Genomic DNA, 16,829 nt, shown 5'->3' with positions numbered 1-16,829 from the left:
GATAAGACACTACCCAGAGATTTCGAAGTGGTGCCATTTGGCGGCAAAACCACTCGGTTCAGAGGGCCCCGGGTCATAACCGTTTACCTGCAGTGCCATTTGGCGGCGAAACTGCCGGTTAGAGGACACGTACCACGTCCTTACTGGCAGGAGATTTTTTGAGAATGGATCCTAGTGATATTTTCGACTAGGCATTTAGCTCAATGTGAGCTGAAGTAGTTTTTAACTTGTCCACCCTGACAAATTGTTGCGAATGGTGGATGGATTTTGCCTTAAGTGTTTTGATGATTGGTTTCAAATTCAAATATCTTAGAGCTTGATGATTTTTTGAATTTTTGTGGAATTTGAATTTTGTAGAAATTTTAGGACATTTTGAAATATCTGAGAGATTAACCCCTCCGGTTGAGATTCACATTCAACGCGGCCATCATCGGGGTGTGGGGTTATTTCTCTTATGAACTAAACCTTGTCAACTCAGCCAACCTATTGACTAAGGATCGGGTTCCTCGTAGGCTTTGTATTTTTGTTGGTGAATTTTCTTTGTTGAAAGCCTTGAAATCCTGATATGAATGTGTGAAATAAATATTCCGATCAAATTCGTAACCGCATATTTATCCAATGGTTCAAACCCTGTCCACTCCTATTTAGCTTGCTGAGGAGGGTCGGGTTTCGTAGGCTTTTTGTCTTTATTAGAGAATTCTCTTGATTATAGGCCTTGAAGGCCTAATATGAATGTATTAAAACAAATACACCGGTCCCTACAACTGTGTATTTGTTTGAAGATTCGAACCCTGTCAACTCCTATTGATCTTGATCCATATAGAAGGATCGGGTTCAAACTTGAATTCACTTATCAACCCGCGCAGCATCCCTAGACGTCACGTGTGTACCAATAACACGCTCGTCAGGGCCCATGCGGATGTTGATTGTATACCCTCTTTTAGTGTACCTAAGTGTGTAGAAACTACAGTGTATGTGCGAGGGTATTTTGGAATATTCGTGAAACACCTTCTGTTCGCTTGTATAGAAGCTGCGGGTCCGGTGGCGTTTTGTAGCAGCTTCTGAATTGACTTGTTCGCTGTTTTATACAGGTAAACTGTTGTGCACTATTTACTTTCTGTAGGTGGATCGTAATGCACTAACTAATCTCCTGTCTTTTGTCTCGTAGGAGCTTGCCCTTGTTGAAGGTCTTCTTTATTTGTTTGAGGGTAGCACTCTGAGGACATGACAGGTTCCTTAAGACAGTTCGTAGTATTTGCATTCGCCGTAGTTATTTGACATTTTGCATGTGGTCAATACATTGGATGTATGACGGGTCTTCCTCAGCAGATCGTAAGTGCTCACATTCGTTGTACTTATATAAAATCGTGTGCGTAGATGACATTTTGCATACATGACGGGTCTCCTACAACCCCGCAAAAATTTGCACTTATTGCTTGTTGTATCTTTGTATGCTTGAATTCATCACATGTCACCTATCAAATTCTTCAGCTTGTAGGCGACACTCTTTTCAATGGTTTTGTGTGATGTGCCTACTTTGATTAGGAGTCGTACAACCCGTGACACATAAGAGTGCGCTATTTTGTCTCTTTTTTAAAGACATGTTCACGAGATGTACGAGCCGCCTAACTTTAACAGCTGACATGCACGCTACTTAGAGCACCCGTGACTTACAATGTGACGAACATTTTTTATCTTCTCACAAAGGTGTTCAATCAGAAAATTATCGGGGATGTGCGGGGATTCCTACGTGTCTACGATGATCACAAAAACATCTCGTATGAAAGGTTTTTTTTTTTTTACATTTACTTTTACCCCCTCCCTTTTTTTAACATAATTACCAACCGTATTCACTTGTATTTAAACTCGTATTTACTTTCGTATTTACGTTCGTATTTCACCTGCTAATGAATACTCTAGGAATCCAATGCCAGAGCCTCGAAATGGCATCTTAGGATCCTAAGTAGATGGGGCCCGCAGGTGTACCTTCTCCATCCTTTAGCAAAGGATCCTAGGCTGGTGGGGCCCACAGGTATACCTTCTTTGTCTTGTAGCAAAGGGATCCTAGGCTAGTGGGGCCCACGAATAATTCAAACTCAATGTTATAAATAGGAGGGGGTTTCAACTCATTTCTTCCCATCCCATTTTTGTAAGGAGCTTTTGGTGATGGACTTAGGTGTGCAAATCATAAGTTAGGAGTAAGGGGCTTGATTCCTACCTATTGGCGAACAACTAATTCCCTTAAAGACTCACCGTATGTTGCATTTCACATTGATTTATATTTCTTTTGTATTTGTTTTCCAGTGTCGGGAGCCTAGGGTGTCGTATATTTTTTTTTTTTGTTAACTTAAAACTTTTAAGTTGATTTTAAATCTTTTTTTTTTTAATTTTCTAAGTTATAGGTTTTGCTAAAAATTTTGGCAGCATTCCGACGTCGTCCCCGCATAGGGGGCTGCATCGGAGTGTGTAAGGCCTTCCCGCCTGCCAAGAAAGGCAGTCACGGTAGGTGTCGGGTGACACCGTGGCCGCAGTTCGAATCTCCGCTCGCTAACAAAAGCGGTCACGGGGTCTTTCAGCACATATTTAAAGTATAGCATTTTACCCGCCTAAAAGCAGTGACGGGTACTTAATTAAATAATTTTTCTACGAATAACAAATTTCCCCGCCCGCTAAAAAAAGCGGTCACGGGTACTTAAGTTTCATGCATACGAATTTTCCCGCTCACTCAGAGCGTCACGGGTACTTAAATTTACTCGCCCGCTAAAAAAAGCGATCACGAGTACTTATTTCATGCATAGAAATATAAAATACTTGTGTCGAGCTTTTTACCTTTGGTGTGCAGTAATCGAACGGCGACGACGGATGGCGGCGACGGTGAGAAACCTTGGAGAAGCTTGGAGAGAGGAGGTCGGCGGTTGGGGAGCTTGGAATCGCAAGAGAGCTTGAGGGGGGTGGCCTTTGGCGTGGGAATGTTGTGAAATGAGGATGAGGGTTCGGTCATTAGAGTGTGAGGGAGTGAGGAGGGGTATTTTAGGCATTTTTGGGTTTTTTATTTAAAGAAAAATTCTCTTTTATTTAAAATCTCTCTTTCTCTCCCTCTCTTTCTAAATTTTTTTTAATTATATTGCACAAAAATAACACACAAGAAAATAGCGAGAAATTGCGAGAAAACTGAGAGAAAACTCAAGGGAAAGCTTGTATTTCACTAGTAGATGAATAAAAACAACAAGATACAATTGATCCTCAATTCGAGAGGAGGATCAATCTCTCCCAAATCTCTAGACGCCGCTAGAGCCCAAAGAAAACCTAAATCTAAGAGATCTCAAATTTCAGCCAAATTCAAGATGCCCAAACCCTAGGAAAAACATCTATTTAATGCATACAATTCAAAAGGAATTCCCTAAACGATCCCTGCAATCAATTTCCCTCCTAAACTTCCTTAATTTTCCTTCCCGAAACTGTCCCGCAAGGCGTGCGTCACGCGCGGCTTCCGCCCAGGCGGAAGAAATCTCCGCCTATTTGCGATTTTTGCCCGTGAACCGGTCCCGCCTGGACCGGCTGGACCGGTCTAACACACTAGTATTAGGGTCAACACCGATAAAAAGATTGAGTTGTTGATTTTACTTGATATTCAAGTGCTTTAATTCATTAGCCCCTATTTATAGCTATTATATGGCCCTTAATCAAAATTACATAGAACAAAACATATCACTTGTGTAAAGCATGTAAAAAGAAATTGTTAGAAAACCTATTTTCTTTGATGCTAATGATCAAAAAGTAATAATAAAAGAAGTTGATGTACTAAGCATATATGCAACTAGATACTGCATGCCAAACGGTTGAGGAACACCTCGTAGCCTCTGGAAGAGAGGGTAGGATCCCATATGGATCTTGTGATGAGCTAGACAGGAGAGGAAACTAAATCACACCTCTGTTATAAATCTCAAATAACGTCCAGGCTAAATAATAATGAAAAAAACCAAACACACACCAAAAAACTGCAAGCCAAAGTTTGAGTTTTGAACAAAACAGAATTTTCTAAAGTCGTCTATACAAGATATGTTCACATCATATGACCGAGGCTCCATTTGATGAACCTAAACCGTTATCCAAGATTAGTCTCAATGCTTTGGTCAAATAATTGAAGTCACATTCATTAGGACTTAAGGAAAGATCAATCATCATCATGCTCCCGTATAGATTGATAAAGATAGTACTCAAAATTTCATTCACAAAATGTATGGGGCTTGTGATCTCTCCTATAAAGAAAATTAGGGTAGATATCAATAGCAATGATTATTTGATTTGTGAAAAAAAAATGCTCAAAAGTGCATCATCTCTTGCAAGGTGGTTTGCTTATACTCAAATTATTCATCCTTGCTCTCAAAAGCGTCCATATAGTTCTTGGGATGGGTTGGCTACAAACATTAGGACCAAACTTGCATGATTATAAAGAACATAAAATGCAATCTTCTTGGAATAATGAATCAATACAACTGCATAGACAACAATAATTATGTCTTGAACAAGCAACTGCTGGTCAATTACAAGCCTTGTGGCGTAATACTTTAATTGATTTTTTTCCAATTACAAGCAACAAATGAATAGCTAAAAGAATCATTTGCATAGCAAAAACTTGACTCCATGCTTACAAATATGAAATCACAGCCACCTACTTCCATTTCAACTAGTTTACAATGGTTCAAAGAAGAGTTTGCAAATCCAAAAAGTCTATCACATAACCAAGGCATTGATCAGCATAATCCCTTAGAAGCTGAAGCTAAATCAATTGATGTCAGATTGTATAGATATCCACATTTTTAGAAATATGCCATAAAAAATTTGTGGGAGAAATGAGTGATAAGGGTATAATTCGAGCAAGCCAAAGCCATTATCTAGTCCACTTCTTCTAGTAAAAAAAAACAATATGGTAGTTGGCATTTTTTGTGTGAACTATCGTGCTTTGAATGGCATAATTATTAAAGACAAGTTTTTTATTCCTACAATTGATGAGCTCCTTAATGAGTTGCAAGGTTCTACTCTCTTGTCTAAATTAGATCTATGGTTGAGATGACATCAAGATAATATGCAAAATAAAGATATTCAAAGATCTATATCTCAAACTCATGACGTGTACTCTGAAATTGTGGTAAGGCCTTTTGGTTGATTCAGGTGCCTTCAACCTTTCAGTCCTCAAAAAATCGAGTTTTAGAGCTTATAAGAGAAAGCTTGGTGTTTGTTTGTTTGTTTTTTGTTTTTTAAATGATATCATGGACTATACCACAAAAATAACCAACCATGTCAAACACTTAAGACACATTTAGCAATGCTTACAATGCAACCAGTATTTTGTCAAGTTGAGCAAATGTCAATTTTGTCAATATGAGGTAGAATATCTTCGACGAATTGTACAAGCCAATGGAATATAGCATATCCAAATAAAAATTCATGCCAAGCTTAAAACGCAACCAGTACTTTGTCAAGTTGAGTAAATATCAATTTTCTCAATATAAGCAGAACATCTTCGACGCCGCGTACAAGCCAATGGTATGTAGTAATATCCAAATAAAATTTTATTATTATCGCTTCAATTGCATCTAAATTATAATATTTATTAAAGAACAATACATTCCTATCCTAACTTCCAAGCCATATGCAAAAGCCAATATGGCAAAAGGATTACCTGCCCTGACTTCCAAGTCAGATATTGAAAACAGCTAGTTTTATGAAGTTGATTGGGTAGTTGAACCAAGGGGGTAATCACCACCCCTAGACTCCCCCCATCCCCCTAATATTATATAGTTCAACTGAAATTTTGCCCTTCCCCCAAACTTAAATATATATCTATAATTTAATATCAATTATATGTGCATACACATGTATGTACGTATGTGTATATATATTATAGATATACTATCATTATATTAATTAATTCAAATATATAACTTCTATATTTAATTTATTATATTAATTTAGGAAATCATTAAAATTTATAAATATATATTAGAACTCATAACTTAGAATTTCCCTCAAATTTTCAAAACCATCAAAATTCCCGTGTCTCGAAACCCACTTTGCTAGAATCTCAACTTTGCCTCTTCACATTCCCTTTTTGGCACTTCGCATAACCTCCTTTAAAAAAGTTACAACTTTGCCTTCTAAAGTTTTTGACTTCCCGCTTCATAGCTTTTGCCTCTTTGGAAGAAAGTGAAATTGATGATAAATGCTCCTTTATAATGCATGAAGGCAAATAACCAAATTCCTTACCAAAAAAAATTGTAAAAATTTGTCACACTATGATAAATTCATTATAGCTCACTGATAAGGATTTAGAAAAGAAAGCTCCTCAACAAGTAGCAAGAAATCCACTTCAACTCAAAATTTCTATTGATGTTACAATGTGGCTTGTATTTCAAGGTTGTTCTCTAAGAGGCCATAATGAAAACAAAGATTCAAATAATTGGGGTAATTTTATTGAGTTGATTAAGATGACTTCGAATGTAATTGCAAATAAGTTTTATCCTCAATACGTCACAAATAAAAAAAGCTACACTTTAAAATTCAATTAAAACATTTCGAAATGACTCTATAAAATCAAAATTTCATAATCTCGAAACAATTTTTTATCTACATCAAATGTTGGCAAAGACTAAAAATCGATCATATATCCTCTTATTGATTGATCGATTGATTAGACAAATCTCAACTCTACTTGTTTCAACTGCAACAATTAAAAGTGCACTTCATAAGATATGGTTTTGAAGTAAGATGGAAAATATTTTTTTATGTGCTCACTGATAATATAAACATTGAGAATGATATTTAAAAAAATTGAGATGATTTTCCAGTTTAAATCCTGGTTTTACCACTGACTAAATAGTTAGGAAATGTTGTATGAAGGCTTAGAAACATATGCATTTCTTGTCCTTTTTGTTTAGATTACAGTTCCTGGGAAAGATGTTGGGTAGTTTAGCAGTCACAAACTAAGTGTAAATGCATTGTTGAGGTGCCGACCCAAAGAAACTTATAAAGTTATAAGTATTCATATCCCAGAGTAATGAAGATACTAAGAAAGGTTATTCTTTGCCCATTTTCTTACCATGTTTTCTTGGAAAAATTATTCTGTGTGGAATCCGGACACAGATCTATGTTCGGTTGCCAATAAAATCATTATGCGTGACGTGCTTACGTGGAAAGTTAGAATATTCATTTAACTTATTACCCGACCCGTTTGTCTTTTCGGACTGACTGCAGATGAAGAAACACCCGCCCGCCCACCATTAAAGGTAAAAAGATGAATAAAGCGAAAAATTTTCACATTTCAAGCGCCTATACAGTTTCCGCCATTCACTCCAGTTCTCCGAGGTTCCTGCAAAAAATTCTTCTCAAAAACATTCAGCAATCTCTTCTGCTCAAATGGATGAGGGAAAGGATTCACCTGCAAAGAAAAATGTACGTTAATGCTTACATTGTCATAAAATGTACTCTATATTTCTTTAATATTCACTAAGTATTTACTGAAAAAATCAAAAAATAAAAATAAAAACATTCCGATAATCATAAAATATTATATTTATCTCACATTTTACGTTCTTTCTGCATATATTCTTTGTATATTATGTGTATATTCTGCGTATATTTTGCTTATTTTTTATGTATATTTTGAATACTCAAACCCTAACAATTTATAATAAATCATTTGGATCTTAAATCATAAAAAAAATCCAATAAAGAAAAATGATTAGTGTAAATAATTCTTGATTTATGTTAATATTTTTCGTATTATTTGCGTGTCGTATGCGTATGTTATGCATATACTTTGCGCATTTAAAGCATATAATATGCGTATTTATTGTGTTTTCTATGCGTAATTAATGCGAATCACCTACTTATCTAAATTAATTTTATTTTCTTAATTTACGCATATTTGCGTCCGTCCTATATCTTATCACTGTTATGTTTCCATACTTAGAATAATCTGTGATACTTTTTCCGAGATAATTCCTCTTAAAATTGAAGAAAAATTGAAGAACCTAAATGTCTATCAATTTCTTTAATTTTTTGGATTCGAGAAAAACGCCCCACTGATTTACCAGCTGATGACAATGTGGAATATACGAAAATAAAAATTTATTATAGAGGGTCATGTTATACCTTTCACAGCTGATGAAGTTGTCATCCTTACTGGTCTTCCAAACAAAAGTGAAGAGATTACCTAGCTTATCTTGCCCACTGCAGCCATCACTTCAAAGGATATAAAGTCTGAAATGCTATAGTTGACTAGAGAAAGCCCCCCAGAGACTATGTTGAAAACATTTATTATGTATTTATGTTCAAATTTATTTTTCCAACAAAGCAACTTTAAAATTCATAGGTTGTTAAAAATAATATCAAATAATGTTAATAATTTTTCATCAATTAATTGGGCATGGTCGATTTGGAAATGCCTAGTTGAAGAGTTTATTAATATATCTATGAAGATCTCAAAGAACAAGCCAGCGTATTACGTCAATGATTTTGTACATCTGCTAATTGTGAGTGCTAAAACAATTCTAATTTAATATTTAATTTGACTGATTGATTTGTTAAAATTTACTTCTATTTTATACATATTTAGTTCCTATAGCACACTTCCATTCATTACCCTAAGTACCCTGAGAAAAGACCCTGTTTCCTTCGATGGGCTGATGACATTGTATATAATACTGAGAAGACAGTTAAATTATTTATTAATTTAAAGATAAGACAGGTATATATTGTGAATATATTGCTTATTTATTGTTTATGTCTTGCGTATGTATTGCATAGGTATTGCATATTGATTGCGTATATAATGCATATATATTGCTTATAAATAGCGTATATAATGCGTATAAATATGCAATAATAAAACTATTTGATGACAAATTTGCTAACAAATTAATTTTTCACAGATTTTTGTTGACCTCTAGAGAGTTACCTCTAAATAAACTAATCTGCTGGGCATCCAGAAATATCCATCAAGCTCTCATTCTCCCATTCAAACCAACACACCTGAACATCATCTCCCCCTCCCCAATCTCCCCAACAACCCAAACCCAAATCTACCCTGCAACCCCAACCCCAATCACCTAAGCATCCACACTTTTCATATTCACCTCAATCATTCGATGTTCTAGAAGAGAAAATAATGAAAATAGTTCATGATACCTGCAAAAACCTCTTCCAAAAATTTGAAGCTAGATTGAGCAGGAATTTTAAGCAAATTATGAAAAAAATGGATTTAATTGATAACAAGCTCCAAATTTGCATTGTTCAAGGCAATCTTAATCCTAATCAGCAATCTGATCCTTCCTCATCATCATGCAATCACCACCCAATGAAGAATATTGTGATATCTTCTGAATAGGGCTGTCAATTTTTGACAAGACCCGAAACCCGACCCGGAAAAATCCGGGTTCGGTCGACCCGGTTAGCAAACGGGTCGGATTCGGGTTCAAAAAACTGACACGATTAGCGTTACGGGTCGTGTTCGGGTTGACCCGGAAATGAGCTTGCCCGTTTCTGTTGCCCGGCGTGCCGCCCTACCTGCGAATCAACTCGAAGCGTCGAGTCGAGTCCTAATCGCGTCACTGGCGACTGACGCGGTCTCGGCTCTGCTGCTCTGGCGACTGGCGCTGCGTCGTCGCGTCGAGTCACAGTCCCAATCGAGTCTCGACGTTCGCGACTTCGCGTGATGTCGCTGCTGCTGCAATGCCGCGCATCCGGGACCGAGTCGACCGACTGGTGTTGCCGTTGTGCCGCTGCGCCTCGCGCAGCGCCGCTGTGCCGCTGCTTTCGAGTCGTGTCCGGGTCTAGTCAGATACAGACGGGTCAAATTCGGGTCTGACCCGAACACGACCCGCCGACACGAATTGACAGCCCTACTTCTGAACACACAAAGACCAAAGCCCCAGAGAAGTCCAATGTTCCCGAGAAGTCCAATGTCCCAGAGAAAATCAATATCCAAGATATAATCATGGCTGATGACTTAGAAGAGGATGTCAGTTTATTAAAAATTAAAAGGGTGTACAAAAGGCAGAAATTAGATTTGCCCTCTCAAATAGAACCTGCCAAAAAAAACATCCCAAAAAGTTTCATCCCCTAAAGCACCTCCCAAAAAGAACCATCCTAACAAGTTTCATCCCCAAAAGAACCTCCCCAAAAAGAATCATCTCAAATTTTTTCATCCCCAAAAGAACCTCCCCAAAAAGAACCATCCCAAAAAGTTTCATTCATAAATAAACCTCCCCAAAAAGAACCATCCCAAAAAGTTCCATCCACAAAAGAACTAATCAACGTTGATAATGTTATAGTAAAACCTAAACCTGCAAGTCCTACAGTGAACTGCATTTACTTGGAGATGTTGAGTCCTGAGAAGAAACTTTTTATTAGGGAAAACATAAAGAAGTATTTTAACATGTATTTTATATGCGTAACTTCTGCGTCTATTATGCGTAATTTGGTATGCGTAACTTGTGCGTATTGGTTGCATAACTACTGTGTTTTAATGCGTATGAAATGCGTCTTGTGGATTTCATACGCAGGCAAGTTACGCATAAGTTACGCAAAAGTTATGCATGAAAGACGCACAAGTTACGCATATAGAATACCGGTCAAAATACTTCTTTATGTTTTCCCTAATAAAAAGTTCCTTCTCATGACTCAACATCTCCGAGCCAATGTAGTTCACTATAGGACTTGCATGTTTAGGTTTTACTATAACATTATCAACGTGATGCAATCAAAAATTTGGGAAAGGGAGGGACCCAAATTTTTTATCACAAAAAAGAAATACTTTTCTAAGAAAGAAATAAAGACATATAATAGACAAATAAACTAAAAACAACAACTTTACTTCATAATATAAAAACTATTACAACTTAGACAAGACTTACAAACGACTCTTGCAAGACACTTACAATTTGGACGCTTCAAACTTTGACACAAACAAAATAACACCCTAAAATTGCTTACTTTGAGAAGAAGGATACAATGGAATGGATACTATGGAGAGAAGAAAGAGATTAGAAGCCAAGAAGAATGGTGGAAAGAGCCCGCAGGATTTCCATAGAAGAAGAAGACGAAATGGAACAAAGCTCTCAAGCTTTTTCCAAGAAAACCTCTCAGGTTTTGTCTCCAAAAATCACTCACATTACCTTTTAAAAACAGCCACAAACATCAATATTTATAGTCACAAAAAGGGCAGCCAAACAGCCCAAATATTAGGGAATATGGAAGGTTAAAAGACACCTAGAAGAAGATTAAAAGACACAAAAAACTGCAGTAGAAAAACTGCATAGAAAACAGAAAAAAAACTCCTGGAATTCCTCCCAAAACAGTCCCCAAAAACTGAAGAAAAGGAAAGCCAAAATCCATAAGTTTTTTCTTGCTGAAATCCCAAGAGACACAGCCAAAATCCAATGAATAAAGCCATGGAACCAGCCAGCACAAGCCACGGTTTCAACACAGGAAACCAGGAGGCAAATCAGGGAATTAATTCACGGTCAAAAAGAGATGCCAAAGCGGTAAAGAAGACAGCACCCGAAGAGGCACATCACACCCGAAGCAGCAGCAGACTGTGAGAGAAATTTCCAGAGAAGAAAAAAACTGCAGCAACTCAATTTCAAGAAGAATGTGAAAGATCAAGTTCACCCACCAAATCTTGCTCCCAACCTTAATTTTATAACTAGACATCAGCTCATAATGAGCTACTTCTCCACTAGATATTAATGAGCTTGCACAACTAATGTTTCAACTACTTAAGCTCAAACCGAAACAGCTAATGCCCTCATGAAATCAGCAAACATCCAAAAGACAAAAAGGAGAGGGGAAATATGAAAAGATACCAGGCAAGAAATTACAAAAAAAACTCAACTTGAGTTGACCCCCCCTTTGTCTACATCACAACGTTAATTAGTTCTTTTGTGAATGGAACTTTTTGTGATGATTCTTTTTTTGGATGTTCATTTGGGGATGAAACTTTTTAGGATGTTTCTTTTTGGGAGGTTCTTTTGGGGATGGAACAATTTGGGATGATTCTTTTTTGGGAGGTTCTTTTAGGGATGAAACTTATTAGGATGGTTCTTTTTTGGGAGGTGTTTTGGGGGATAAAACTTTTTTGGGATAGTTCTTTTTTGGCATGTTTTATTTGGGAGGGTAAATCTAATTTTTGCTTCTTGTACACCCTTTCAATTTTTAATAAACAGACATCCTCTTCTAAGTCATTAGCCTTGGTCATATCTGAGATATTGATTTTCTCTGGGACATTGGACTTCTCCGGGACATTGGACTTCTCTAGGGCTTGGGTCTTTACGTGTTCAGAAGATATCCCAATATTCTTCATTGGGTAATGATTGCATGATGATGAGAATGGAGCATGTTACTGATCAGGATTAAAATTGTCTTGAACAATGTAATTTTGAAACTTGTTATCAATTAAATTCACTCTTTTCACAATTTGCTCAAAATTCTTATTCAGCCTAACTTCAAATTCTTAGAAGAGATTTTTGCAGGTATCCTGAACTATTTTTATTATTTTCTCTTTTAGAACATCAAATGATTGAGGTGAATATGGAAAGTGTGGATGCTTAGGTGATTGGGGTTGGGGTTGCAGGGTAGATTTGGGTTCGGGTTGTTGGGGAGATTGGGGGGAGATGAAGTTCGAGTGTGTTGGTTTAAATGGGAGAATGAGGTCTTGATGGATATTTCTGGATGTCCAGAAGATTAGCTTCTTCAGGGGTAACTCCCTGGAGGTCGACAAAAATCTGTGAAAAATTAATTTGTTAGTAAATTTGTTATCAAATAATTTTATTGTTGCGTATATATACACACTATATACGTCATTTATAAGCAATATATACGCAATAAATATGCAATCAATACTCAATACATACACAAGATATAGCAATAAATAAGAAATATATTCACAATATATATCTATCTTCTTTTTAAATTAACAAATAATTTAGTTGTCTTCTCAGTATTATATACAATGTCATCAGCCCATCGAATAAAACGGAGTCTTTTCTCGGAGTACTAAGGATAATGAATTGAAGTGTGCTCCAGGAATCAAACCTGCATAAAATAAAAGTAAATTTTAGCAAATAAATCAGTCAAATTAAATGTTAAATTAGAATTATTTTAGCACTCCTAATTAGCAGAGGCACAAAACTATTGGCATAACCTGCTGGCTTGTTCTTTGAGATCTTCATAGATACATTATTAAACTCTTCAATCATGCATTCCCAAATCGATCATGCCTAGTTAATTAATGAGAAATCATCAACATTATTTGATATTATTTTTAACAACCTATGAATTTTGAAATTGTTTTATTACAAAAATAAATTTGAATATAAATACATAATAAATGTTTTCAACATATTCTTTGGGAGCTTTCTCCAGTCAACTCTAGTATTTTAGATTTTATATTCTTTGAAGTGATGGTTGCAGTGGACAAGGTAAGTCAAGTAATCTCTTTACCTTTGTTTGAAAGACCAGTAAGGAAGGCAACTTCATCAGCTGTGAAAGGTATAACATAACTCTTTATAATAAAACTTTGTTTTCGTATATTCTACATTATCATCAGCTGGTAAATCATTGAGGCGTTTTGCTCGAATACATGAAATTGAAGAAATTTGTAAATATTTATATTCTTCAATTTTTCTTCAATTTCAAGAGGAATTATCTCGGCAAAAGTATCACAAATTGTTCTAAATATGAAAACATATCAGCGATAAGATATAGGACGGACGTAAATCTGAATAAATTAAGAAAATAAAATTAATTTAGATAAGCAGGTGATACGCATTAATTACGCATAGAAAATGTAATATATACGCATTAAATGCGCATAATATACACATACTGTACGCAAAGAATACGAAAAATATCAGCATAAATCAAGAATTATTTACACTAATCGTTTTTCTTTATTAGATTTTTTTTATGATTTAAGATCCAAAGAATTTATTATAAAATGTTAGGGTTTGAGTCTTCAACATATACATAGAAAATAAGCAAAATATATGCAGAATATACACATAATATACAAAGAATATACGCAAAAAGAACGTAAAATGTGAAATAAATATAATTTTTTAACGTTATCGAAAATTTCTTTTTTCTTCAGCAAATACGTAGTGAATACCGAAGAAATACGAAGTATATTTTATGACAATGTAAGCATTAACATACATTTTTCTTTACAGATGAATCATTTTCTTCCTCCATTTGAGTAGAAGATATTGTTGAATGTTTTTTAGAAGAATTTTTTGCAGGAACCTCTGAAAATTGGAGCGAATGGCAGAAATTGTATACGCTCTTGAAATGTGAAAATTTTCCGCCTTTTTCATCTTTTTACCTTTAATGTTGGGCGGGCGGATGTCTCTTCGTCTGCAGTCGGTCCGAAAAGACAAATGGGTCGGATAAGAAGTCAAATGAATATTCTAACTTTCCACGTAAGCACGCCATACGTAATGATTTTATTGGCAACCGAAAACAGCTCTGTGACCTGATTCCACACAATAATTTCTCGAGCATTTGTATTTCAGATTGGATATACGTATCAGTTGCGGCTCAACAAGGCAACAACATCTATTTCTACATCAGAACATATTAAAATGAATGATGACTTTTTCGATATGATTTTCCAGCTAAAAAATATACAACGCTGAGGAATATGCACAAATAGGGCAATGGGACTGACCTTTTTCGAGGAGTTTGCATGGTCGGCGGACTCGGTGGCGGGGGCGGCGTCCCCTTCTGAGCTCGAAGAAGCACAACGAGAAGTGGTAGAGGTGGAAAAGGACTGCGCGAAAGATCGGTGCAGGAGTGGAGAAATGGAGGAGGCTGCTAGCTTTGATATGGCGGGGATTTGAAAGGGCCGGGTAAGTGGGAGCATTCTTCCGCGTGAATCCTGATACGGACGCTTTGGCTGAAATGATATATTGAGTGCCCGCGGGCCCGCTGGACCGCGACAGCACCATGCAGGTGAGCCATATTAGGGTCAAGGGGGAGCCGGTTTTTTTAACACTACATAAATTATTGAATTTAAATATATCTTCAATTTTTTATCCAGGTTTAAAATCGACAATAACGGTTTTAAAAAAAATTAGTCCTCCTTATAAAAATATAAAATATTTGATAAAGACAAAAATTACAACTACAAATGTTAGCTCTTGATATATTATTTCATATTACTTATAATTTATTCCTATGAGTCTTCATATTTTAAAAGTTATTGGACTATCATTTTATTATCAATATTATTAAGTATATTTTTTAATAAAAGTAAATGGAGAATCATTCATCCAAGAGTTTCACATATGATTATGTAAATGTTTCCTTATAATGTTCATTACAAGAAATGCTTATTGGACTGTAGTTATAAACTTATAGTAATTGGCGATATCAAAGCAAACATTATAAGTAGAAATACTAAATGATAAATATCATTTGTTTTAGTCTCAATTAATTTCTAAGCAATTTCTCTAATTCATTTTTAAATCATGAATGCTTTAGTCGATCTTATACCAATAATAAAATTTTCAAATGGTTGTCTAATATGATGAGATTTATTTCTGAAAAAATTTGACATATAAAATTATGTCTGTCGTATCAATCTTTCTTAATCAAAAATTGAAAATGAATAAGATGTACTCAAACATGCAATACACATAAGTAACTTTGTAGTTATTTCATCAAGCATGTTATTAAGCTTTTGAAGTTGCTTATCAATCACGCTATAAAATAATTTGAGTTAATAATAAGGACCATTTGTAATAGTTTGAGCATGGTGTATTGATCTTCCTCACATTAAAAATATATTAGTCATACTTAGAGTAATTATGATATTCTTCTCACAAAATAGTCCAACTTATTTAAACAAAGTGTATCACTCATCATCGTTCATAGTTTGAAGTCTTTATTTTAATATATTTATCAAAGTAATGGTATTTATAATATATTGATTCTTTCTTTGCAACACTTCTGATAACTCATTTATAATTCCTAATATAATCTTCTTCATATGCAAGTTGAAAGCAAGCTCAAAACTTTGTATGTAATCAAGTATGGCATATGCTTCACTTTTTTGCTAATTACGAGATATGTCTTGTATTACTATATCAAAAATCTCAATTATAGAATAAAATATAAGAATTAAACTGGTTAGTGAATCTTAGTGTAAACCCCCAACAAGCATCTCCAGACCTTTGAAAAACAATTTCTTGGTTCAAACTTTTACCTTTGATAATTCCTACCTTTCTAGTTGATCACTAATTTTGATGTAATGTTTTCTTCCAAAATCGTTTGCATTAACTATCAATAATATTTATCAAATTAGCAATTGTATTAAAAAATAAAGCAATTTCAGCATTATTTTTTGTGACCATAACTAATGCTAATTGAAGTTGATGAGCAACACAATGCACGCAATATGTTGAACAATCTTCTTTCTTGATCAATATTATTGTCCATTAAACTCCCCAACTACGTTCCTCTTGATCATCCTCGTTCGACTACGATCTTTTTGACCTTTATCGTCTGGTTATGATCCTTTTGACTATCGTGGCCTAACTAGGTCCTTCCTTCTTACATCGCTCACTGATTATGATCCTACTGACCAAACAAATATGTTAGCACTGATTCTTCCAACTCCTACTATGTAATACAGTATGTATGATATATATATTACATAAAGCCAAGCCTCCCCCCCCCCCCAGGAAGGGCCTCTTTTGTAATCGACTGCAAACACTATTGGATTCGTTTAAACTGGGCCACGCCTCATGGTTTTCCCCCCATTTTAA

General features: G+C 35.4%; 1 protein-coding gene across 2 annotated transcripts in view; it reads right to left on the bottom strand.

Moving 5' to 3' along the window:
- LOC110095490 (ribosomal RNA small subunit methyltransferase I) overlaps nt 1-14,978 on the bottom strand; it is a 31,947-nt gene extending 16,969 nt beyond the window's left edge. The window contains exon 1 of one of the 2 annotated variants that reach the window (XM_028699591.1): nt 14,729-14,978. In XM_028699591.1, the coding sequence (XP_028555424.1) occupies nt 14,729-14,923 (195 nt within the window). In that variant the 5' untranslated portion in view covers nt 14,924-14,978. Of the gene's footprint in view, nt 1-7,099; nt 7,237-14,728 lie in introns of those variants that run through there. The other variant, XM_028699592.1, reaches the window with a different exon arrangement.
- Between the last annotated feature and the right edge of the window lie 1,851 nt (nt 14,979-16,829).

This window comes from Dendrobium catenatum, unplaced genomic scaffold (genome assembly GCF_001605985.2).
Source record: "Dendrobium catenatum unplaced genomic scaffold, ASM160598v2 fragScaff_scaffold_1344, whole genome shotgun sequence".
In the NCBI taxonomy this organism is placed as follows: domain Eukaryota; kingdom Viridiplantae; phylum Streptophyta; class Magnoliopsida; order Asparagales; family Orchidaceae; genus Dendrobium; species Dendrobium catenatum.
The sequence above is the reverse complement of the archived record's forward strand: the minus strand, read 5'-3'. Positions and strand labels throughout refer to the sequence as shown.